Source organism: Podarcis liolepis (assembly GCF_965112155.1).
Source record: "Podarcis liolepis genome assembly, chromosome: 6".
NCBI classification, from domain to species: Eukaryota; Metazoa; Chordata; class Lepidosauria; order Squamata; family Lacertidae; genus Podarcis; species Podarcis liolepis.
In genome coordinates, this window is record NC_139559.1 from 52,620,717 (window position 1) to 52,647,202 (window position 26,486).

Below are 26,486 nucleotides of genomic sequence, written 5' to 3' on the forward strand. Positions count from 1 at the left end.
TACCGTAATGTCAGTGTATAGTCTCCTTGTTTCTTTGTTGATGCATCCCGCACCAGGAATGTTCCATCTGGCATGTCTCGTAATTTGTCATTTACCTCTTCCCTGGAATAACAAAATGTAGATCAAAGTATTACTCATTCATAACAGCACCACTCATTGTTACAAGTGTGCGTGTGGGGGGGGGGGGGTTCCTTTACTTTGGTTCTGAAATTATTTTTCTTTAAAACTGTCTCATTCCAGTTTTATGTTGACCAATACATAGTATCTGTAATCTGTTTTAAGAACTTTCAAAGGTAAATTTGAACTTTTAGATTCTGGAAGCAGCTGCACCTGAAGCCTCATTCCTAAATGGAGGCCAATAGTTGAGCACCAACACTTAACTGTATCTGATTAAATAAACAAAGGGCTGTTTCATACCGCCCTAATGTCCTATAGAGAAGTTGTATTTCATTTATTTTATAACAAGATAGTAATTCTTTATTATAAACAATTAAAATTTATTGGTTTACAAGTAAATAGAAACTTTATACTGCCTAGGATGATATTCAAAATAAGACTAGAGGTTTATTATCTATCTAGAGACAGGAGAGCAACTGTGAAATTAAGGATTTCTGTTTGGCTCTCTGTACATATCCAAAGGCACCATGAAAGATCACTTATTCAAAGACTGATAACTTTCTAAAAGCAATGCTTGGCAGTTACTGGGCAGAAGAATTTCTTTCATGAGATAAAAAGAAGTTGCTGCTTGGCTAGCAGAGTCAAAATATTTGTAATTTGCACAATACATGCCCTGAGTATCATATTTATAATGTTTGTTCTCAAAAGTGCCATTTTTATCCCTGGTTTCTCCTTTTACATAGAAAAGAGGTTGTTAAACTGAAATGTGTTAGACAGATGGTCATGGATTCAATATGAAAAGATAATTTCATGGATTCAATATGAAAAGATAATTAAACTCAGGTTTCCTTTTATTTGTGACATTTAATATAAATGGTTTTATTTTAAAATTGCCAAATTGTTCAGGGTGGTTAAACCAAAAAGGTACAGTGAAGAGCTCCAAGAGGATCTCTCTGCAGTGAGTAAACAGGCAGTGAAATAGCAAATGCAGTTCATTATGAGCAAGTTTAAAATGGTACACATTGGGACCATATTTTTACATATATGGCAATGGGATATGAGCTACCAGTGACTGACGAGGAATGAGACCTTGGCATCATAGTGGACAATACTGACCCAGTGTGAGGCAGCCGTGCTAGGGATCATTAGGAAAAGTATTGAAAATAAAATTGCCAATATTGTAATGCCATTATACAAATCTTTCGTGTGACCACAGTTGGAATGATGTGTACCAGTTCTGGTCACCTCATCTCAAAAAGGCTGTAGTAGAGCTGGAAAAGTTTGTGAAAAGGGCTACCAAATTGATGAAGGAGATGGAGCAACTCTAGTATGAGGAAAGGTTACTTGGGGCTTTTTGGTTCAGATAAAAGACAAGTATAAGCAGACATGATAGAGGAGTGGAGAAAGTAGACGGGGGGGGGATTTCTCTCTCTCTCATAACACTAGAACTCGGGCACATCCAACAATTCTTAATGTTGGAAGATTCAGGACAGACAACACAGTGCATAGAAAAAATCATATAGAAATCATTCTCATAAGTGGTGGTCAATTTAGATGGCTTTAGAGGATGATTAGACAAATATAAGTCTATCAATGGCTACTAGTTATGATGGTTAGGGTCTGCCTCTACTGTTGTAGGCAGTATGCCTCTGAAGAGCAGCTGGTGGTTATCAGAGGTGAGCAGAGTGCTATTGTGCTCACATTCTGTTTGCAGGCTCCTCATGAGCATCTGGTTGGCCACCATGAGAACTGGATGTTGGCTATTATTTTGTCTGATCCAGCAGGCTCTTCTTATGTTCTTAACCCCAGCCTCATAGTGAAAATTATTACAGATTTCTTAACTGTTTTTAAATGGTGACAACACAGTCTAGAAAATAATATATGTGCACTAAATTTAAGATTAATCCGTTCACAATGTTACCTGAATAATAATAATACATTTTAATATGTACATACTAAGCAGGGGTATAGAAACATTGGCCCAGATGTGACTCATAGGGCCTCTGGATCCTGCCTGCATTGCCCCCACCTCACTCTGTCCCTTTCCCACTGCAATTATGTGTAAAATGGCTTTATTCAGGGACTTTTCCCTCCATGTGTGATGCAGCCCTCCACACATCACAATCAAGCTTCAAAAATGCCTTCTATTGGAGCAATTAAAAGTCTATTTTTGTCGAAAAGTGGTATGTAGAGGGCGTATGTGGGACATTCTTCCCAGAGAGTGCAACCAATTCCCTCCCTCTCCAAAACCCCCTGCAAAAAAATAAGGCTTCAATAAAGTTAAAATGATGCACATATAAGATTGTGGGTATGGTATGTGGGGTATGCATGTGGGGAAGGCATGCAGCCTCCAGACGGCTGGCCAAGAGGATACATAGCCCTTGGGCTGAGAAATGTACCCAACCTATGATATAAAGGAAAGCTGCAAGTAAGCCACATTCTCCTCCAGGAAAAGAAAAATCTTACCTTGAAATGTCTCCCCAGTACCATTCGGCATCCTGCAGTGATGAACTGCAGTTCTCTTTTATCCCACTTGTATTTACTGGAGTTATTGGTTTGGAGGGCTTTGGAGGAAGAGCTGGAAGAGAGATTTCGTTGGTTTACTTTTTTGGCTTTATAACGATATCTCAAAATATTAAATAAGGGATTCAACCAGGAAATAATATATTTTAGGTAAAGCATTCTATGGTACTAAAGACCTGTGAGAACTGAAGAGAAAGAAAAGGAAAGGGACAAAAATCCCTTTTCATCTGAGATTGTGGTACTAAAACAGAAAATTCAGTTTTAAAAAATGTCTGGTTTAAATGAAATATGATTTGGCAAGGAATAATCAATTACTCAAAACATTTTTCTATTTACTTCTACAATGCCTACCACACTAAAGTAGTTAAGATGATTCACTGACTTCTGTTTCAAAGGCTACTTTTAAGTGCCCTAAGTACAGTAGTTCACTGTTCCTGCACATGCTGAATCAAGCTAATTTAAATTATACTTTAACCTAGTCATTCAAACTCTGAGTTGCTGATCAAGCATCAGATTCAGTTGGCAGCATACAAAACAGCCAGATTCCAGGACAGATTTTTTTTTTTTTGCTATATCCTCCTCAAATTGTGCACGTTCACATTTCTCACATCGATAGCCCACCTTTCTTCCATCATGGAACCACAAGGAGCCAGTGCCCAATGCCAGACCGATTACAGAGTTTTTGGTTTTGTTTGCTTATGTGGGTTGGACGCCATAAAATTTAAACCACACCTAGAACAGATTTTGGAACTTTTATTTTTTTTTAAAGCATGAAAAAAGTTATGGATTGGGCCATCTATTGGGCACCTGTAGGACACTGGTCTTGCAGAAGGCACTGTAAGTTTGGGCACCAGTCACAGTTCTGCCTTCAGTGACAATACAATACTTGAGCCCAGAACCATGAGAGCGTGGGGCTGATGGAAAGTAACACATTTTGTTGCTTGGCAACAATTCTGAAGTTGACTGTGAAGTGCTTCGGGAACACATCCTACTTTTTTCAAACTACAGCAACGTACTACCATGTTCTGCATCCAGAGAAGACTGGCCCTCCAAAATATATAAGGAGAATAGTACATAATCCAAATTCCAGCCCATGACCCTTGACTGGCCATGCTCTAATCTATTTTACTGAAAATTAGCCTAAGGCTATGCTTGCAAAGACCAGGGCATTTTTGGATTGGCTTTATATGTCTGTGTAGCCACCCTGGCAATTTATGTTGCACTGCAGTTCCATGCCATAAAAGCCACTGGACTACTGACAAAGTGTCAGGACTTCAATTTGTGTCAAAGTACTATGATGTACCAAATATTGTTTCTTCATTTGTAAAAAAGTATCAATCCACATTTTTTCTAACATACTGTTCAGTTTTCTAAAGGTCTATTCTTTCTCAGCACTGTGGAAAAAAAGTGTGCAGGAAGAATATTTTAATGAATTATCTACTGGACTTAGCAACATCCTCAAATTAAAACATTGCCTGTTACTACACTACAGACTTGAGACTGCAAGTGAAAAAAGTATCAATATTAAGAATTATTCTTCAAGTTTACTTGAGATTTTTTAAAGAACATCAGAGATATAAGATTGCATCAACAAAAGAATAACAGACTGCTTCACACACATATATATAAAGAACATATACCACATGCATATAATTATGAATGAAGGTGCTATATATGCACATCTTGCTTGAAGAGTTTGCACATATGTGTTCTCCTGAGAGGCTAGAGCAAATCTACAAATCCCTGTGTCTGAAACTGCTGCTCTTACCCTGGTGGAGAACCTATGCTGGGAGCTACATGTAGAGACTAAAACCTTTTAATTCTCTTGGACCTATAAGCCGTTTTTGATAATCAAGAAAGATGGTATGGATGTTATCGTCCACCAAGGATGCATGATAGGAGGATTGCATCTTGGTTCCACTCTTGGTTGAGTAGACCTCAGAAGGTAGTGCTTGGGTCAGGACCCCTGCCTTTTAGTTGTGCTAGGGCAGGGCTGGCCAATATGGTGTCCTCCAGATGCAGTTGAACAGCAGATTGCATCATCCCTGATCCCTGGACCTGCTGGCTGGGGCTGATTGTGGTTGTAGTCTAATAACATCTAAAGGACACCACATTGGCTAGACCTATGCTAGGGAGTGCTGTATGGTTTAGCCTTATTCTCCATACCCTTTAAATATATATTCAGAGCTACTGGAGATTTTATCAAAGGATTTGGAGTTGAGCTTATCAGTATCCTTTTCCAGAAAAACAAGGTGAGCTGGTTGAGTGGAATCCTGGCATCTGTAATGGACTGAATAATGATTAATAAACTGAAGCCAAATCTAGACAAGACAGATGTTGAGAATGGGAGGTATGACTGATCTAGAAGCTGTGACTTTCCTGTGCTGGACAGTGGTCCTATGTGGGTGGGTGTGTCTCCCCAGCCAGGGCTTAGAAGGCACCCTAAGCCAGCACAAGATTGTTAAACACCAAGGGCCAAAGCTTACTCTCTCAGTGCTATTCTTTGGGCAAAACCCTGCAGATAGTAAGGAAGCCACCTTAATAAGAGTTCTAGCAAAAGCCAGAACATTCAACATATAGCAATCAGCCAACCAGTACACAAAGAAAGAAAACTACATAGGGGAAGGCAGAGGAAAGGAGGGGATAGAGAAAAGATAATGAGAGAAGGTAAATCTCAGGAAGCCTACTCTACCTCTCATCTGGGGTACTATAACCCCAATACTACCTCTCATTTAGGGGTGCTGACACCCACTAGATTGACTTATTCTGACAATACATGGGGGGAACCATTCATATAGAGGGGGGGAGACAGAGTCATCCAACAGTCAGCACCAAATACAATCAGCACTCTAACAGAGCACCCCTGAATCATGCAGTTCTACCCTGAGGGACCAGTTCAGTTTTAGAGTTGTTAAATTTGTCAGTGAGATTTAGTTTTTGTTACACATAGGTCAGCTTGCAAATATTTATTTATTCACTATTAAAAGAATTTATATATTGCTTTTCAGACTGTCTCGCCGGAGTGGTGCATGCTTTGGTTATCTCCCACTTGGACTACTGCAATGTGCTCTACGTGGGGCTACCTTTGAAGGTGACCCGGAAACTACAACTAATCCAGAACGAGGCAGCTAGATTGATGACTGGGGGCAGCCGCTAAGACCACATAACACCAATCTTGAAAGACCTACATTGGCTCCCAGTACGTTTCCGAGCACAATTCAAAGTGTTGGTGTTGACCTTTAAAGCCCTAAACGGCCTCGGCCCAGTATACCTGAAGGAGCGTCTCAACCCCCCATCGTTCTGCCTGGAGGCTGAGGTCCAGCGCCACGGGCCTTCTGGCAGTTCCCTACTGCGAGAAGCAAAGCTACAGGAAACCAGGCAGAAGGCCTTCTCGGTAGTGGTGCCCGCCCTGTGGAACGCCCTCCCATCAGATGTCAAAGAGATAAACAACTACCTGACATTTAGAAGACATCTGAAGGCAGCCCTGTTCAGGGAAGTTTTTAATGTGTGACATTTTAATATATTTTTAATCTTTGTTGGAAGCCTCCCAGAATGGCTGGGGAGGTCCAGCCAGATGGGCGGGGTACAAATTAATAAATAATAATAATTCATTTCAAGAATAACAAAAGTGGACCCTCCATTGCACCTCAGGACAGAATGCCAGCATAAGAGCTGGAGGGCAGGCTGCCATTTCCTGCCCCTGCTGCCTGGGGTTAAGTATTTCGTTCTGCCTGAGGATGAGACTGGCTGTGTACGGCTCATCCCCTTCACATGTTTGAGAGTCCTTCCCGAGTTCCTGGCAGCTTGTGAATAACTCAGGAGTGGACCTGTGTGCAGCTGGGCATTTTCAGAAGGCCAGGTACACCTGCCAACAGTTAATTTGAACACACACATATGGAGAGGAGAGTGCTAGACCTTTTGGAGGATCAATCCATGTTGCTCTTGCAATGCTGCATTTCCGCTAGATGCACAAGCTGAACAGAAGGCAACCTAAGGCTTTCTGCTCCACTTTACAGAGCACCTAGCAACTCAGGCTTATTTGTGCAGTTTATGCACACCCAGAAACTTGAATAAGATATTTGTGTACAAGCCTGATGTGCTAAGTACTCCATGTGGAAGAATGGGAAGATGGCCTAAATGACAAGCAGCACACAAATAAGGGTTTAGTTCAGTCAATCTCCCTTACTCTACACTGTTTTACTTGGACATTCTGTGACACAAGTTATTTCTTAATTTAAAATATTTATATCTTACCTTTCTACAATTGCTTAAGGCCACTGACAACTTCAGTTTAAAACCATTTCATTCAAAGTGAACATCAAAACCAAATCAAATTCCTCCCCCCATCTAATATTCCCAAACAAATGGGACTTGCATCTAAAGGAAAGGAAGGAAGAAAAATCATATGTGGTGGTGGTGTGTTCATTCATTTCACAAAGCTGGTGCAGCCCAAATAACACTCTGCTTACCATTAACAAATAACCTCCCTGGTAGGAGAGCAACAGGGAAGTTCTCAATGAAGATCTTAAAAAGTTAATGGGCTCTAATGTGGAGTGGTCTTTTTCAAGTCCAATTGCTGGAGGGTGAGCTTGAGGAGTTTGCAGCTGGGGAAGACAGAGTTAATTTTTCCCTTTCCAGGTGCACCCTTTAGGAAAATCACCCATGCAACAATTAGGCAGTTAACCCTTCTTTCTCCAGCTGCAACCAATAACGGCAAATACATTTATAAATACATAAATTCAAAAATCAGCATATGAAATTGGGCCAAGAACTTCAACAGCAGCAGTGCAACTGGCAAAATAGAGTCAATTATGTTTCCATCTGCCATCCCCCACAAACAGGCAGGCATATGACATTCTGCACTAACTGCAGTACAGTATTTGAATAGTCTTCAGCAACCCCACTTATGGCACACAGCAGTAGTGAATCCTGGAAATTACAAAGGTATAGATAACTTGGTGCAAGTTCTCTACCTCCACTAAAAAAGCATAACAGCAGCATATCAGATGCAACTGGGGGTGGTTGGAAAGGACACTGCTTTTCCATGGGAAGGAATTGATTCAAGATGCATACCTCCTCCAATAAAGCAACAAATAATACTACTGATAATAGGTACACTTCACACTCTCAGAGCCTCAAGCCTCCCAGTCAACATAATCTCCACCTTGTCTTGATTCAACTTTTGCTTGTTAACTTGTCATCTACCTTAAGAGAGCTTCCACCAACCAATTCAGAGAAGTTGCTTAAAGAAAAATAAAGCTTGATGTAGTGACAGCAGTATATTGATTATACCTAACCACAAAGTTCTGCATTATCTCTCCTGGTGGCTTTATAGATATATTAAGTAATATAGGTGATAAAACTGATGCCAATGGAACCCACTATTACATCTCCCAGAGGATGGGCTGGCTTCTATACTAACCACCATCTGGGATTGTTCTAACAAAATGACACAGAGTGAAATCAGTGAGATGCCAACATCTACTAGATGTTCCAGATGATGCAGTAAGATATTATGGTCCACAATAACAAATGCTGCTGACAATCAGAAGGGAAGCATTCCCTATATCTCCAAATTAAAATGTCCCACCAGGGCACCTAAAAGTACATCCCTATTTTGTTGAACAGAATACAAACATATTGAACCAAAGTGTAAACTACACACCATGGGACTCTGAAATATTTCCCTATACTTAAAAAAAACAAACACCAAACCAAACAGACTGGGTAGTCTACATGGACAGTTGGTCACGAGGTCACTGCTTCACCCTCCTGCCCAAGACCTTTTCTAGCTCGAAATTACCAAATTGCCATTTTACTGGAAGTAGGAAATACAAGGACCACACATTTTTGCTTTGTCGTATTCCTATTTTTCTCTAAGCTCTACAGGATATTCTAGGTTTTTTTTAAAAAAATAAAATAAAACCTCGTGTTAATTTAATGGTTTTAAATCCCCTCCCCACTGGCCATTGTTGCCATGCAGCAGTAGCACATTTCCCCAAGAAGCAAATTGAGATGAAGCTTCCTACCCAAACATTCTTCTATATTGCCAGACTGGTGCCCGTGGTCCCTGCCTTTGGATGCGGTGGAGGCTGAGGAATCCAGCTAGTCTCTATGGCACAAAAAGGGTGCTGGAGAGCAGCTTCCTGCAGTCCTCCTTGGTTTTTCTTACGGAACTGGCACAGAGGGAGTAAACCGCAAGGAGTGATAAAAGGCTCCAACAGTTCTGAGGCTAGAAAGCCCTCTTTGCTCTTGCCTCTCTCTCTTTTCAGGACTCCATAAAAGCCTGTCCACTGTCCCAGGCTGGAAACAGCAGGGACTGGCAGGAAGTTTCTGCCTCTCAGAAAAAGCCTTTTACCCCTGGTGGTGGACCCAAACCAGTGCTGAATGCCTTCCTACCTACAAGGGCAGAAAGAAGACCAATCCTAAATATTAAGAACTTAAAGAGACATTAGACAAAATAAGGCAAAGTAAGACTTATTTTGTATATTGGGAGTGGGAGGAACCTCAAAACCACCTCCTTTTTTTGGTGGTCTGCACACCACAAAGCAAGGAGGTGGGGAATACCACAGGGAAAGAATGAGAAATGATTCTGCACTTGAAAAATACTTGTTTATAAAGGAATGTATCTTGTTGAAAATGAGTGGGAAACTGGTTGCAAAAGGCTTATATTTTCTTAACATTAAAATATCTTAATTTATTTGCTACATTGAAAGCTCTCTTAAAATCACTGGTACTATTCATGGAAAGATGGAACAGTCCCATGAAGGTACCTCAAGACTGGCACTAGGTCCTCACATTTATAAGGCATTTGTACCTTTTGATATTATTTGTACAGCGAATATAACACAATAGCTTCTATGGTCAATCAGCATCTGCTTGGTAAATTAGTATCCATTTGGAACGAAGCTGCAATATAAAAATGCAAATCCTTCATCCTATAAAGCATAATTGGTGAAGTATTTAATTTTCTGATTTAACAAGTCACTTTGGTCACTTGCAGGAACTATCCACACCTGTTCCAACAGTACTAGCATAATAGTAAATTACAGAATTAAGTGACAGTATTAAAACAGTGCTAGAGATGCAGGAGCATAACGGTTGATTTTTTATTTAGTATTGGTTTTATAGGCTGCCTTTTGGGATATAATGCACACAAGGTGGTTTATAGTATAAACAAAATACAAAAAGGAAATTCAAACAATTCCAAAATAACATTATGTAAGGATGTACATAGGCACATGGACTTTAGAATAAGCTCCCAAATTTAATTTTACAGCCACCAAGCATAACATAATTTAATGTGTTACTGTGGAGAGGGGAATAAAATGATAAAGACTTAAAACAGTCCACTATGAAAATGAGGATTTCCCCATGTTTCACTGAAGCAATACAACAGCTACCAAATCACCTAGAAAACTTAGTGTTGAATTGCACTAACAAATTAAAGGGTACCTTTTACTCCTCTAAGTTATTTTCTGCCTCTTGTGTGCTCTTGATAGAATCCTAGAAAACCCAGCTTTCATTTTTCAAAATATTGCTTTTAGCCTTTTCCTCCATAAAATTATGTTTGATATTCAATATTTCATTGTCAAGCAAGTTGCACTTCCCCTGAATTACCCCAAACCATATTTATGCAAAAAGAAAAGAAAATCCTGATTTCGCAGAAGGCTCAGATTTTATTTGTTCACTGAAGCAGAAACAGCTACTAATGGCAGTTCAAAAAACTATGTTTAGCCATTTCCTCAAGATTAAAAAGTGAGTGAATCAACAAAACCTTTCTTCTGTATTTGTACATAAGCATGATCAGATCTAGACTTCAATAGCTAGCTGGTATGCACTGCTAAGTTACACAATTTCTCACAAAGGCAAAGATAAACACCATTTCTCACAGTGGAATGGTTTCTCGAAAGCCTGCTTATTAGTAACCCTACTCCCACTCTAAGCCAGCACCACCGACCAACCTGCATTCAGAATTCAGCTAACTCTGATTGGGATTTGAGAAACTGGACTCTGAAAGGAAATAGCACTTCAGCCAATGAAAGCACAGTACTGAGATCATACGTTGGTGACGTCAGTACATAGACTGTATCTGTGGAGTTTCTAGCAGGTACTTTCAGTATAGCTGCTCAGCTTTTGCAAATGATTTTCCTTTTCTGCTTTACAAAATTCCAAACCTCTCTCTGTGTGAAGACATTTTATGTCTCAAAATACACTACAAATTGAAGCTTCAGAGTTATGTGTAAGGCAATGAAAAGAAAAAGACATGACTCATCCATAACAAGACAGTGGAAGCAATTCAGTTACATTCTTTCTAATGCAATTTACATTATTTTCAACAGTTAAGACTCCAAAATCCACTGTTGGGCAATACTTTTTATTAGGACCAACAAAAATCTCACAGAATAATTTTCCAGAAGTTCTCTTATCTGTCAGGTTAGCTATTACATAAGGCAGGGGATGAGAAAGACCAGGGAGGGGAATTTAAAAATAAATATGAAACTTAAGGTGGATATCAGGTTGCACCTATAATCCCGAGATACACAGGCAATGGCTGATCCCCATTTCTGGAAACATAAAGCCTGGCTGTTATTCAGAACTTTTTCATAGCATAAGCAAAACACACGGGAACTGAAAGCATTTGTGCAGTATTACATCAAATGACTATTTATTGTTTAGCCAGCATGTCTGATTGTAGTATTTGATTACAATATAAAAAGGGTCCAGTTAATTTAACTTAATATATGCATTTTTCTTGGAGCAGATTCTTAAAGCACTGGCACAGCAAGCCTCCTTAACTCAAGAAATATCTATTTGGGCTTCTAACTGTACCGGGCATGGCTATGCTACATCTAAGAGCTTATCTCACTTAATGTGGTGTTATTGGTTGTGGATCTCTGGAAAACATTGTGCAACAATTCACAGTGGTGTTTTGTTATGTCCATTTCTGCCTCCTCCCGCTTGTTCCCAAACTAACAGTATTAGTTTCAGATTTGAATTCATGCCCTGAGACCTTCGGGTATAGGGCAGTATAGAAATTAAATAAATAAATAAAAATTTTGAGAACTGCCCTAATACATTAGAATGGTACAAGAAAGCTCCCAAGGTGGTGAAAACTTTACTATCTCCCATATTACTTGTCAGTTTTGTGCCTAGATGGTTCTTTAAATGCAAAGACAAGAGGTTCTGTAATATCTGAAGTAGTAATTTATTACAGTACATTTCATAAGCTAGGGTCTGTATCACTAAATACAATTATCTGCAGAAAAGAAATATGCTTGCAGCCTTGCTTTAGAACATCTGCAAGATGAAAAAACATTAGATCGTTTATTATGAAAACTATCAGCTTGGTTTCTCTTCTGATCATATCTGAGTACGGTAAGTACACAGGATTCAGTAGTACTAAAGCACTGACCAGCAACTGTTCACATGCCTTCTCAACCTTTATCAAGCAGCATAGTCTAAAAGCACACCGTGACATCATGAAGCAGTCGTCGCAGCAAGACCCAAGGATGATTTTCCTGGGGTGCTGAATAGCTGAGGCTCCTTTAGAAGAAGATTTTGCATTATATAAAGGTTAGATGGACTGAGCAGATCAGATCAAATTTTTTTTTTGAAGCAGGATGTAGCTTTAAGATGAATATGTGTGAACAGAAATATAATTTGCCCCTCGGAACAAGCATATTCAAATCCCAGTTTAATTTTGTACATGCATCTAAACATGGCAACTTCAATGGTTTTATGTACAATGGTACCTCCGGTTGCGGACAGGATTCATTCTGGAGGTTCGGTCGGATCCCGAGGTTTCTGCAACCTGAGGACCGCTTCTGTGCATGCGTGTGGGGCGAAACCCGGTCAAATACTTCCGGGTTTGCCGTTTTCGCATCCTGAAGAACCCAACCAGAGGGTTACGTAACAGGAGGTACTACTGTAATTCCTTTTCTTGCACCCTAAATCCTGCACTGCAAAACCAAGTCTCATGCCAGGTAGTAATGCTAAGTTGACAAAGACATCTCACCCTAAATGTCTACAGCTGTTTCAGTAGGAAGTATTATCTAACAATAATTCTGTGTTAAGATCCAAAAAATGGGGACTCAGACCACCACCCACATGTTCTCCCCATTCTAAGAGGGAGCAGTTCTTCTCTAGAAGAATCTAAAATGTAATGTTTAATTTGGGCTAACAATATGTGCTGTAGCTTTGTTAATCTCTAGTAATAAAACTCAACAAAACTGAATTGAAGGAATTATAGCTTTTTTTAAAAGGTGACAGGTCTTCTTTACTTCATCCCAGTAATTTAGCATTGGCTGTACCGGAAAAGCAATTGAAATCCTAAAGCTGATCAACAGGTGGCAGGCATTCTTTTACTAGTTCAAACACCAAGGCACAAAACTTGACAGATATCACCAACCACACAAAAGATGCCACTTTCATGGAAATTCCAGTTTGATGAGCCAAATAAGCATTAGGCAGAGTAAAATCAGCACTAAGCTGTATCAGTGCTTTCACAAAGGAAATTGAAATATGGCTGTTTTTTAATTTCTCCATCTTTGTGTGAAGATATCAATTCATTCGTACCATACATGCTCAATTGTTAATACTGTTACAGGCCACCCCAATCCCTGCAAGCCGTGCACAGGATTCTAGGGGTCTTGGCCCTCAACCAGAGTCTTGTGTTCCTTTGGAGAACTGAAGATGTGGCAGAGGCTGTCATATCTTTAATAAATATGATTTATTTACATATTTACACCTGAATTTAGATGGGGGGAATCCAGATCTATCTTACCACATGGTCATCTTAAGAGGGGCTTGCTCCCCACAGCAGTGCAGCCCTGGAGTCCAAGGAATCACTCCTTAACTGCCTTCAGCCAGCCAACCAAGATTGTTCTGTGCTTTTTTTCAGCTATTCCAAAGCTTCATGCCAAAGGCCCCACTCTTCCTATGACATCATGCCCACTTACCCTGGCAACTTTCCAAATCCCCTATGTCTGTTCACACCTCAGGGCAGGAGGGAAGGACAGTTCTCTTGCATTGGCAATGGCCTTAGCTTGGCGACATCATTTTGCACAGGCTTGCCGAGGAATTCCTATGCTGCTTGTATTTCCCCATCATATCCCAAATAGTCAAAATCTTACCATTTATTATTTTCTAGGGTTTAGGGGGGAGGGGTCACCCCAACCTACAACAATATCTACAACATAAGTAACCATGTTTCCAAGAGCGCCAAAGTGCTGTGTTCTTTATATGCTTTTAAAATGTGTGTGTGTGGGGGGGTGTTATTGGGTTGTTGTTTTTATTCTGATTATGTATTTTGTGATTTTATATTTTGATTTTATTCTGAGAAATGACCTGAGACCTCTGGGTCTAGGGTGGTATATAAATTCTAATAATAATAATAAAATCAGCAGCAGCAGCAGCAGCAGCAGCAGCAGCGGCCCAAACCACTCAGGAAGTAAGACTCACAGGTACATTCTAGTTGTAATCATGTGCAACTAGCTTTGGTGTATCTCCCATCAAAAGACACAACCAACCAGTTCAATAACAACAACACAAATCAGGCAAATCCCCTTGCTAGATCTGTGTGAATGCATTAGGGGATGGGAGCATTCTTACAGAGCAATTCTATACATGTCCGTCCCCCCACCCCAGCAAGAAGTTACAGTATGTTCAGTTGAGCTTATTCCCAGCTCAATCCTATAAATATATAGGATTGCAGCAAAGGTCTGTCGGTTGTTTTCAATTTGTAGAATGCCATACAGTCTCATAGTTTTTCTCCCCTAAAGAAAAAATGTTAGAACACCAAGACCTGACTCTCTTGATGCTCTTTGCATAATTTTGAAAGTCTTTGATGCTTTCTGGACTTTTGAGAATCAGAATGTGTCTGAGGAGAAAAGTTAAAGCCCAGGATACAAAGAATTAATAAAAATAATAATAATAAACAATTTTATTATTTATACCCCACCTATCTGACTGGGTTTCCCCGGCTACTCTGGGCGGCTACCAACAGAACACTAAAAACAGAATAAAACTTAAAACATTAAAAACTTCCCTAAACAGGGCTGCCTTCAGAACAACATGAAGCCGGAGACAAAGTCCTCATATGAGTATTAAGCTGAAATAAAGAGATCAGATGGTTACAGGCAGACTAACTGGATGGAATCCAGTTATCAGGTTGAACACTCATCTTAAAGTTAATTTTCCAGCAGGGAAGCACATTTTCTCCATTACATAAACAAAACCATTCTCTTTTATTTCTGTGTCCTTCTAAGATAGATCAAGCTGGGTTCTTTCCATTGCTTTGATTTTTTTATATTTTTTGCAACTGAAAGGAGCATTTGGTGGGGATGATTCCGTTCTGTTCTTACTGGTAGACTGTTACCCCATTCTTCTACAACAAGTGTCTGACCAGAACGGCAGCAAAGGTGATGAAGAACTTGATAATACTACATGTAGACTATGAACCCAAGACCTATAAAACTAACCAATTTTTGCAGCAGCCATAAGAAATAGCATCTTCTTTACATGTCAGTTAGAATCTACACTCTCTATCTCTATTGAACGATGCTGTAATTTGTTTTCATGTAAAGCGGAAAGTCCTTGGAGAATGAGGAAGAGGAGATACCGGAGTATCTAGAATAATACTAATTAGTCTCTACTGCCTTTTTTCCCCCCCGAGGAAAGAAATAATCTGGATGCTAGATAGAGGCCTGTATCTTTAGAAATTGTAAGCCTATAAGGGCAAAACTGCATGTTACTTCATTTTCCTCTCTACCTCAGCAGAGGTGCTTGGGGAGGAGCAATCTAAATTGGGACGTTCATTTTGGAAGGCTTAGTGGCATGCGGAATTGTTAAATGCACACACTGCTATAATCAAATGGACAACCCATTATGGCATTTCATTTGTAAAGAAAACATTGGGAGAGCCAATAGTAGACGTCCTGAGTAATTTATAATTTGGCGCTTAGCTTGAGTGGCAAGACTGCTGTGAGTTCTACTCAGCCTCTTCCTCCAGATCTGCACCCTTATATGCATCCCGTAGGCACCCTTAGTTTCCCAAAGATAAAGAATGGTAGCTATTTGAAGAGCTGTGCAGAAGACGTGTTTATTTAAAAATACAGTAATGCACCTTATGTCAAGGAGATTCACCACCAACCATCATATACACAATCAATAATCCCACCAGATAAGTGTGCATTGAAGTGAAGCCTACAGCATTTAGTCACATGCATATAAATGAAAGTCTGTTATCTGCTGCACTGCTAATATACCACTTTTTTAAAAAGCAATTATTACAAGTTACAAAATAATATGTCATACGTACAAGCCATATTCCAGTTCTCTTAAGTGATAGCTCTATAAACATTTTCAGAATAAGAAGCAAAATGTTGCTACAGAAAGGCATAACGAGGCCAAGAACTACAGTTGTTGTACCTCAAGAGAACAGTTTCAATGGTCTCATTAATTTGCAGTTACCCAGAATCCTTCTTTATTTCAGTTGACTCTGAAAATCTTTAATAAAACCACAATTTCTTCCTTTCTATATTGTGCATTTTATTTTGTTTTCCACATTATTCTATAATAACCTTACAAATAGTTTAGGAAAAATACACTTCCCTCCCATCTCCACAACACTTTTTGCAGCGATGCAATACAGGGGCATCATTGCTGCAGCTTCATCTCTCAGTCTTTTGCCGCCAACATACTGCTCCAATAGTACTTTCATCACTCCTTCCAGCCAGGTCTCCTTTCCTTCTGCAGTACCTGGCCATCAAGAGTCAAGTTAGTATCATAGCAGAGTGCTGCGATATTAACTGCTACTGTACATACTGGCTCTTCCCTCTGCTCTGCTACCCCCCTCCCAAGTGACATAGGCAAAAATAACAGCACTGCAGCATTATTTTTCCCAGTGTGCAGGAAGAATGCTGCAGCACAATTGTAGCTACCTCTCCCTGCTTTACAGGGTTAAGGGGTGCAGGGAAGCTGACACTCACTAATCTACTTGAGCCAACCAAGTAGGTGGCTGGCTAACCACACAGCTACCGTCTCCTCTATTGTACCAAACATTTCAATAAGTAACGTACTTTTCTATGGCACTCATGCACCAAAACCAACTTCCTTAATGTAAGACTGCTACAGAAATCACAACCAGAATACACCTTATAGCAGGAAGTTCCCTGATATTTCTTAAGCAGAAGGGCTTGCTATTATCAGAGAGGGTTGAAGGAGCTCTATGATGTCCATGTCACACTTGAGTAAGAATTTGTGCTCTCTGCTTGAGAAGCTGAAGCTTCAGGCCCAGCACTAGCAGCTGCCCAAACTCAGCTTAAGGAGTTCTAAACAGGATTTACATTCTTTTTAGCCAGAGAGAAAAACTCTCAATAACTTGGTTTTTATTTAAGTTGTTTATATCCTGCTTTTCAAACCAGTTTGCCAACAATTTACGTCATTTAGACGTGTAGATAAGGGGTTGCATGTATTCAACAGCATTGCTCAACTGACAATAAAGCTTCCGTTGTAAGAAAAGGGATGGAAGCAATTTTTCACTATTTGTCCACCGCCCCCCCCCCCAATCTGTGCAACACAGATGGATACAACCCATGATTTCCAGAATTTAATTATTTATTCTACATTTACAGTCCTTGTTAGTTTCTCTTATTTTCCCTCTAACAAAATGTAACTCTTCCTCCTGTAAGTTTGCATATACCAGGTAAGCTGTGCTACCATCCAGAAATGAAACCTCAAAGTAATGGTTTGGCCAGCATCAGTTATAAAATATGTATACAAACATCACAGTAATGCAATAATATCAAGGAAATCTTTATGATAAAATGGGCCAAGGACATGGGAAACCATACTGTTCTCAAAACTTGTCACTTTTCTGAAAAAAATGTAAGCCTATTTAAACAAGTTTAACCTTCTGAAGTCTTCACATATGAATGGGACCTGCTATAACACTACCATCACTGCTGGTTTGAGGTGTGTATGTAAAGGTATGGGGGCACGTATTTAGCAAATACTTGGAAAGGTACCTCCACTTTTTGCTTCACAGCTTTCTTTCTAGAGGGCTAGAGACTTACTTTTTTAAATGAAAGCTCAAAGTCTGGGGCCCTGCCCATGGGTGCCAATGGAGGCCTTAGTGATGGGCACTACATTGGCAACCCCTTACCTAATATATTTATATGTCCCCAAATAAAACTCCACAACTACTATAGGTAGGTCAATTTAACTTTTTATGCAGATGAAGTCAGAAAACTGTTTCCAACATAAGATCACTTAACTCACCACAGACCTTTGCTATAACCTGCTACTTCTCATTTTATTTTAAAGCTTTACCACATGTAAAGTACCAAAGATGACTGGCTGCCTTAACGCGGGTATACCTGTTAGTGGTTTTGAATGTGTCACAAATGGTTAATTTCACTCAGTTAAGAAACTTATATTAAAGATCAGGAGTGCCACTAAAATAGCTAAACATACCTATCTCACCCCCCCACACACAATTCTCTGCTACATGCAGATGACTGAAGAGATACTACAAACATAAGTGTACATATATTCATTTTGTGTCCCAAATTGTAACCTAAGTCTGTAACCGCTGGCTATGGAATGCACTCTCTATCAATATGTATAGGCACTTCTTTATTAGTCTTCAGAAAATGGATTTTCAGCGATTTAGCAAGATGAGGTATAAGGTAAGGTATTTTTGTAGATATTTTCTACTCATTTTCATGTTCTGTTTACATTGTTTCACTACTTCTAGAAAATATATTTTAATCTTAATCTGGCCAACCAGGTCTGTCTGAGCAAGCCCCACCCACCTGCCAATCATCCCATGTCATTTCAACTTCCTTCACATGTGCTGCCAACAACAGTTTATCTGATTTACAAATCTGCTCATGGGCCCCAAAAGGCTGGCGACCCCTGTACTATATTCTGATTATTAGAATCTATTAATTAGATCAGAAACTGTAGGGCTTAACCTTAAAAACCCTTAACCCTTAAAAAGAAGTTAGAGGGATGATCTTGGCGTTAAACACAATAGCACTAAGATCAGAAATAAGCTTTCTGCCTCTTTTATAAATAAAAGACAGTATTTCCCATTGCCCAACCCATCTTAGCACTTTGCTATTTAATGCTATAATTGGGAGATAAAATGCCTGTGCTTTAAAGATCCTCTTTAAAGGAAAGAAAGAGGGAGAGCTTTCCAGTCACCTTCACCCTAGCAATGGAGAGTAAGGGTTGGAAATGCTGAGTATGTGTGTGCACACACCCTGCCTGTGTGTCTATATGTCCAGTCTGCGAGACTAAGTGACTCTCTGTGTGTGTTGCTGAGTGTTTGTTTGGTACGTACGGAATACTGTGTGTTGCATGCCTTGTGCAGTGTGTTTGGCAATGGAGGGAGGGAAAAGAGGTAGATACTTTTCTTTTTTTTCTTTCAGAGGTTGGAATGCAGACCTATGAAAGTTGGACAGAGTCAAATCTGGCCCTCAGGCTGAAACAAGTTCTCCATCCCTGCTGTAAGCTTTGTAAGCTTAATTGATAGCAAGGTACAGTGAGGCAACGCAAAACATTTTAAGTCAGACTCCACTAACCAGGTGCTCTCCGGATGTTTCGGACTATAAGTCCCATTAGCTCCAGTCAGCACTGCTATGGAGGGCACCAGGCTTGTGAAGACTGTTTTAAGTAAACATGTGAAGAGGTTCTTACTGCAACAACATTATTTTTTTCAGAAACACATGCACTTATGAATGTTCTATTTAACCAACAGAATACACATAGCTATTACATTACTATGAGCTTAAGCCTGAAAAGTACAATGTACCAGCTTTGATTCTGCCATTTGAAACCTCAAAGATAAGGAAGTGGAACTATCAAACACATTAGTTTATCACATATCAAATGGAATATACCATTGCTAACTTTTAAAGAACAAGCAGTTGAGAACTTAGTAAAAAAATAAATATTCACTTAGGCCAAGTTATACAAGTGCAGAAATACATATCCATTTTAAGAGCAACGGCACATTGATGTGCAACTGATCCATATGATCTTTTTTGCTGATGTGCAACTGAGCCAGGAGGCCCGCAATGCAGCACAGAGATGTTACTGCAATTTCTACCCCAGCATGTGCATAATTTCAAAGCAGCATCAGAGATAGGGTGTCCCATCCTATAGCATCCCTGATTCGAGAGGTACAAAGTACTTAGTGACCCTTCCATTCATTTCTGCCATATCAGAGGGGTTCTGGTGAAATGTGCAGACACTCCCCACTATATCCTCTTAAACCCCAACAGAAAGGAAAGATGAAGTACCAGAACTGATAGGCCTTCATGACCCGAATTAAGTTTTGTTAAGGAGCCCATGGCATTTTAAGTTCTGAAGTCTGTTGTTTTCTTCAGCATTCGACAGTTCCTTCCACAATATAAATATACTCTAGCACTCTTATTTTCAGTATTAAAGAGATAAAACAGCTAAGACTCAACTATTCCTCCTACAACTCATAGCATCAAGTACAAACAGAATATTAAAGTTGTCGAATCTAACCCAAGGGGTTCCAGAGCAGAACCCTCTAAGTACTAATCGACACATCACATATTTCCTCTGCTTCCAGCTTAGTCCATGCACCAGATATGGCACACAGAACTATTTCTATGGCATTTGAGAATATTGAAAGGCACACCCCCCCCCCCAGCATTTGCACTAGGATGCTCGATGGAAAAGCCCTACATTCAGACTTTTCACTTACATATGGGCAATGGCTCCAGGAGTGGCTAGAGATGTGCTAGCAAGTCTCAACAGTAGCTAAGTCATAGCTGCCTCATCTAAGGAAATCCTCTTATACTACGGCCTGAAAGTAGCAAATAAAAACAAATCTAACAAAATGACCCATGTGAGAAGCACTTGTTGACAAGAGAAAAATAATGAGCAAAATAATTCAGACACCTTATGCTAGACATGTGGGGGAGACGGGTGCAACAAGAAGGCAACAGACCTTACAGGATCACAGCCGGTCTGAGAAAAGAGTTCCTTTCTCCTTACCAATATGACTCATAAGAATGAAGAAAATCCTACCTATGGCACCTCTAAAATTTTTCTCTTGACCTTCTACTACAAGTTGCCCATTCCTGCACTCTTGTGTCACTTCCTAAGTCTCCGATGCAGAAGAGTTGATGCCCCTCTGTTGCGAGCATCTTAAGAAAGGGGGGGGGAGCCCTTTTATGTTATGCCTTCAGGGACATTGGATAATATAAATTAGTGCACGAAAGCTGCCTATGTGCCTGCACTTTGTTTTGCTTCTTTTTCTCCTTGTGGTAATTTTTGTGTCACTTGCTTACTTACAAATCCATGTAAACTGCTCCACATTTAGTCCTTGGATAAACACTTTGCTATTAAGAGGGAAAATGACCCATGGAAGGGGACAAGGAGAGGTCCTCGGCAGTAGAGATGCCTGGATTGCTCTGTAATAACATTGGTGTACATGCACATGCATAAGCACACATATATACAAATGATTATGAGACAATTCAGATGTATCTTTTATACTGAGTGCATACACTCAGAAGCTGTGGCCAAATGTGGTTTAGTGTGTGACCATTTAATTTTTATACATTAGAACACAGGTAGCTGAGTTACGACGAGTGAGACCAATGGTCTATCAAGCTCAGTATTCTCTACACTGACTAGCAGTGGCTCTTCAGGGTTTCACATAGCAGTATCTTCCAGCCCTACGCAAAGATGCTAGAGATTAAACCTGGAACCTTTTGCATGCAAAGCAGATGCTCTACCACTGAACTACAGCCCTTCCCCTTTGCGTAAGATTTCCAACAACAAAAATTATCATTTGCATGTTGGAAATACTTTAAGCAGGCAACAAACACCCTACAGAAATGAAGACAAGGAAAGCACATATTCTTTCAAATCCTTGCTAGTCAAGAAAAAGTGTGTCATATAATTCAATGGACAGTCAAAAAGGAACTGATGTCAATGTCCTTTAGAAGGACCCACTCCAAAATCAGATTCAACATAATATAATCCATTAATGCAAAGTTTGTTACTGCAGCACTTCATGTTAAAAGCAAGAGCTCACTGGGAATGTTTACAAAGTCTCAGATGTTGCAGGATCATATTTTAAAAAGCTAAACATTAACAATATTTTCAAGAATTTATAAACCTGCTCCTCTCCACTTTGGAATAACACTGTCAAGTGAGCTTACTTGACAACTAACTGCAAAGTATGGGGGGCGGTGTTTGAGAATACAGACTATTGCATCACAGCTTATACCTCTGAAGCACAGTAAATTTAAAGGAGAAAAAAGCCAACTTCAACAATGTTAATTTGAATACATATCGATCTAATTGACTAACATCCAATTAATAAATATTCAATAATTATGATGGATTTCAGGATTTCAGGACAATCCAACCTACATGACTGTTTTTTTCACCCTGGGAAGATTCCTTCAATATTCCTTCAATAATTGATTGAAGAGGTAATATAAAGTTTCATATTCATAAAGTTCTGTCACTAATGTATTTCTGAATTTATATAGTCTATTTCTACTGCATCTTTAAAGAACTTGCTTCAACAACTTGATATCAGCACAAGACACACGTATAAAATCTTACACTTTGGCTAGACGTTAATTTTCTGCTAAGTCTGAACAGCTAGGGCAATGTAGTCCATAAAATAATGTTCTAGCACTCCTAAGCAACACAAAAGCTCTCCCTAGACAAAATGCTGAAAATTGTTGCCATTAACAATTGAAAACGGTTTTTAAATTGTTATTAATGGGTTCTTGGCAAGTGTTTTAAACTTAGTTAAGAAAAAACATGATCTAAAAATTTGCAGACCAACTTGCCTATTTATACATTCTCACATATAATAGGTAATAGGTTTCTAAGCTATTGAACATTCCACAACTGTGCTTCACTGACACTGGAGATGATGTAATCTACTCACTCAACTAATGTGCACTGCCACAGACCACATTAACAATGCTGATACATTATGCCAGTGATCTCTTATTAAATGCTAGCAGAGCAAGAGGAGATATTCTTGACAATTTAGGTAGCTTCCCTTTATCATACATGAAGACTGTACCTCAGAATACACACGTTGCATTCAAAAGGTCCTGGGTTTAAACCTGGCATCTCCAGACAAAGCTAGGAAAGCCTCCGGACTGAAACCCTGGAGAGCTGTTGCCAGTCACTGGTAGACAATTCTGAGCAAGACTGACCAGTGGCCTTACTTGATATAAAGCAGCTTCCTATGCTCCTGCAAATACATACATACATACATACATACATACATACATACAGAGAGAGAGAGAGAGAGAGAAAGAAAGAAAGAAAGAAAGAAAGAAAGAGCCCTCAGTATGTACACGAGCTTTCCAGAGAAACCATGGTATGTACCTCTATTTAAATATACTCTGATAAGTGTAAGAGCTCATTGGTAAAGTACCCATATACAATTTTCAATTATGTCTAAATGAGTCATAATGGGGTAAAAATTATCTTCCCATTCTATTTTTTTATTTTCATTGTAAGATTTAGCTACATATATTTAATAATTTAAAAAGCATATTATAGAAATCTGGCTTTTGACCATCATAAGAAAAACAAACCTATTCCACTAAATGCTTGCCCGTTGCTTAATATCGTTACTTCCAGATCCAAGTCCCTCATGAGGAAGACATGCAGATTTCACCCACCTGCCAAGCCAACTATGCCTTTAATCTATCAATATGAAATATTTAGACAACTGAAGACTAAGACTGACACCCATAAATTGCACTACAAAAAACTATGATTTAGTAAACTAGCAGCAATCTAGACTATTATTCTTAAATCATTTATGCTAGCAGCAGGCTACTGAAGTGAATGGAGATACTTGATCAACACTAGATGTAGTAGGTTACTCATACACCCCAAAAGTTATTCAAACAAAATCCTGGAAACAGCTATTAGGAGGCCTGCATCAATTCAGTGCTATACTGCATTAACATGGTTGTTCTGCAAAGGAACTCAATAATGACAACTATTATAATAAACATTTTGGTGAAAATGAAACAATGTTCATCTAGTTTGGATATTAAATTGACAAGATTTATTGCATTGGCATTCTTTACATATGAAAATTCAATTTTTAGCAACAGCCAGACTTATCACTTCTGAACCGTTTTTCTTTCCTTACACTTGCTTCTGATATCTCTCTCACATCTAAGCACTCTGAAAGTTTGTGGTGAGGTAAGAGTCATGAAGGTCTTCCTTCCATATTTGTGAATTTGCCTGCACTATACTACCTAGGAAAGTCTCTTTAAAAATTGAGTGAACTCCAATGGTTTTCAAATACAGGGTGTAGAGTTCCTGGTAGGGTCAAGAGACATACTTGAAGTCTTAGAGAAAGCATTCCAACATAACCTATAAACACTTTTCCTGGAAATACTGTGGAACATAATGAACAAGAATGGAAAATTCTGGGGTCCCACATCCCACAAATGTTCTTTGATAAATGTATCTAATGTAATTCAATCTATTGGAATAAGATGGCCAGTATCTACTGTAGCATTCTCCTGAATACAATCCAAAAACAACTCAAAATTTAAAAGGCTACATGGAACAGATATACCTAAACAGATACTGACAACAGAAATGTGTAAGAAAAATAGAATTTAAAATATATTCTACAAGTTAAAAAGCTTAAAATGATATAGGTATGCACACGTGATCATATACATACATACATACATACATACATACTTTATTTATTTATTTATTTCAGCTAGCTAACCAAATCATAAAAGTACAAATAACTATGTATTAAGGACTGCATGCTATTTTATACATACATCAGATCCGCAGAGGTCAGTTTTAATTTTTTTTTACACCAGATCAAGTTCCCAGCTTTCATGGTGGTTGATAAAAAGTTTAACTGTCTGATGAAGCATCAGAAATCTGAATGGATATGAGGAGAGGTCTAATGCTTTGCATATGCTCCCCTCCTTATAACTACTGTATAACTACTGTATTATTAACCTTATCATGTTCCTACTATCGTCTTATTACTAATTTTAATGTCACCCTCCATCCCCAGCTTCTATGTTCTCTCTCTTTAGCAAACATTATAAATCCTTGAAAGCCTTAGTGTTGGGTTCACAACTATGCAAAGTAGACCTATACCAGTTTGCTTCATTTGCATAGTTTATTCAAAGTACAGAATTTTCTTTTTTTCTCTGTTGTGCACATAGCATATAGTCCTGATCAGATTTCAGTCTTCCTCACAGGAAATGCTCACAGTTTTCATTACCAACTTTTAATTTAACTTATGCTTCAGCAATTCAGAAAACAAATATGATAGCCATTAGAAGGTCATGACAACACAGGAGGTACTAAAAAAAACCAAAAAAACACTGGACATGTTTTGCTTAGAGATTATACAGCTCAATCCTTTCCCTACTTGGGAGTAAGTCCTATTGAGTTCAATGTGATTTACTTCCAGGTAAGTGAGTAGAAGATTGCAGCCTAAGAGGAAATAAGATAGTTCTCTGGATTATTGAAAACTGCTATCATAAAGGAAACAGAGAATGGTTGCTACATGCACCAAGAGATAGGACTGAACTTAAAAAAAAAGTATTTCAACTGCAGTTTCACAGACTTCTGGTTGATGTTTGAAGCTGCCAATATCAATATGCATTCAGCAATAAGTTTTCTGAAGAATTTCCAGAGGAGTAGCCATATTAGTCTCTTGCAAAATAATCTTGTGGCACCTTACTAACAGATTTATTATGGCATAAGCTTTTGTGAACTCAAGCTGACAAAGTATGCCTGAGTCCATGAAAGCTTATGCCATAATAAATTTGTTAGTATTTCAAATGCGACAAGACTCTTGGATAATTTTTCTTAAGAAGTTATGGAACACTCTGGAGATTTAAGAGAAGCATGAATGAGCATCATTGGTGTGGATAAAGTCCAAGAAACCATGCTATTGTATCTGGCTGAGCTGGATTATCTCTGAGGTTACTTTTACTTCTATTATTCAGCTGGTACAGCCTAAACACCTTAGGTCACAAAGAATCACATATCTGCATGACAACCAGAACTCTGAAGTAATGGAAGGGAGTGTATTTTCTGAACTTCATAAAAAAAAACACACCTCACAACAATCTCAAATTAAATTTAACCAAAATGTAATGTAGCTTTTTTCCTTATTAAAACCATCACCAGCATGGTTTTAAGAATCACAAGCCTGCAGCAATTTCAAACACCAACCACTATAATTTCACTAGGAGTGATGTCAAATGGATCCAGCTTCCTTTTCTGATTCACCTAACTTCTGGCTCTTCTCACATCTCATTCCTCTCCAGAAACAAAAGAAGTCCTACGCCAGAACGAAGTAGGGACAATACCTCTCAGCACTGGAAATAATGCATAGTACTTAAGCTACAATCCTATGCATGCTTATTATGATAGGAAGCTGAAATGAAATCTGTGTAATTTTATTCCTGAGCACACAAGCAAAGGACTGGGCTGCAAGTTTTCTTACAGAAGCCAACATAGAATCAAAAGCTAAAAGAATCAGTTCAAAAACATCAGGACCAAAAACATTAACCAAACATTTAGTGTCAGAAAGTGATAGAGAAGATAACATTTTTAAACAAATGAGTTTAGGTGAGATTACGAATACAGATACACGGTACAAAGAACTTACAATAGGAGCAAAGGGAAAGGAAAACGTGTGTTCTGGATTCTGCAGCCTAATAGCAGGTAGCTCTCGATTCTTAACAAAAACGAGCCTTATGAAAACGACTCGCTTAATGGGCACAGCTGAACACAGTAAGAGCAAAAGT

General features: G+C 39.0%; 1 protein-coding gene across 7 annotated transcripts in view; it reads right to left on the minus strand.

The window, feature by feature from the left end:
• The window catches only part of LOC310709640 (phosphatidylinositol 3-kinase regulatory subunit gamma), a 248,789-nt gene that overhangs the window by 20,557 nt on the left and 201,746 nt on the right, over positions 1–26,486 (minus strand). For all 7 annotated transcript variants that reach the window (XM_083509581.1, XM_083509582.1, XM_083509579.1 and 4 more), the window contains 2 exons: positions 2,584–2,695; positions 4–102 (listed from right to left, as the gene is read on the minus strand). In XM_083509581.1, coding sequence (XP_083365707.1) covers positions 4–102; positions 2,584–2,695 — 211 coding nt within the window. The remainder of the gene's footprint in view (positions 1–3; positions 103–2,583; positions 2,696–26,486) is intronic.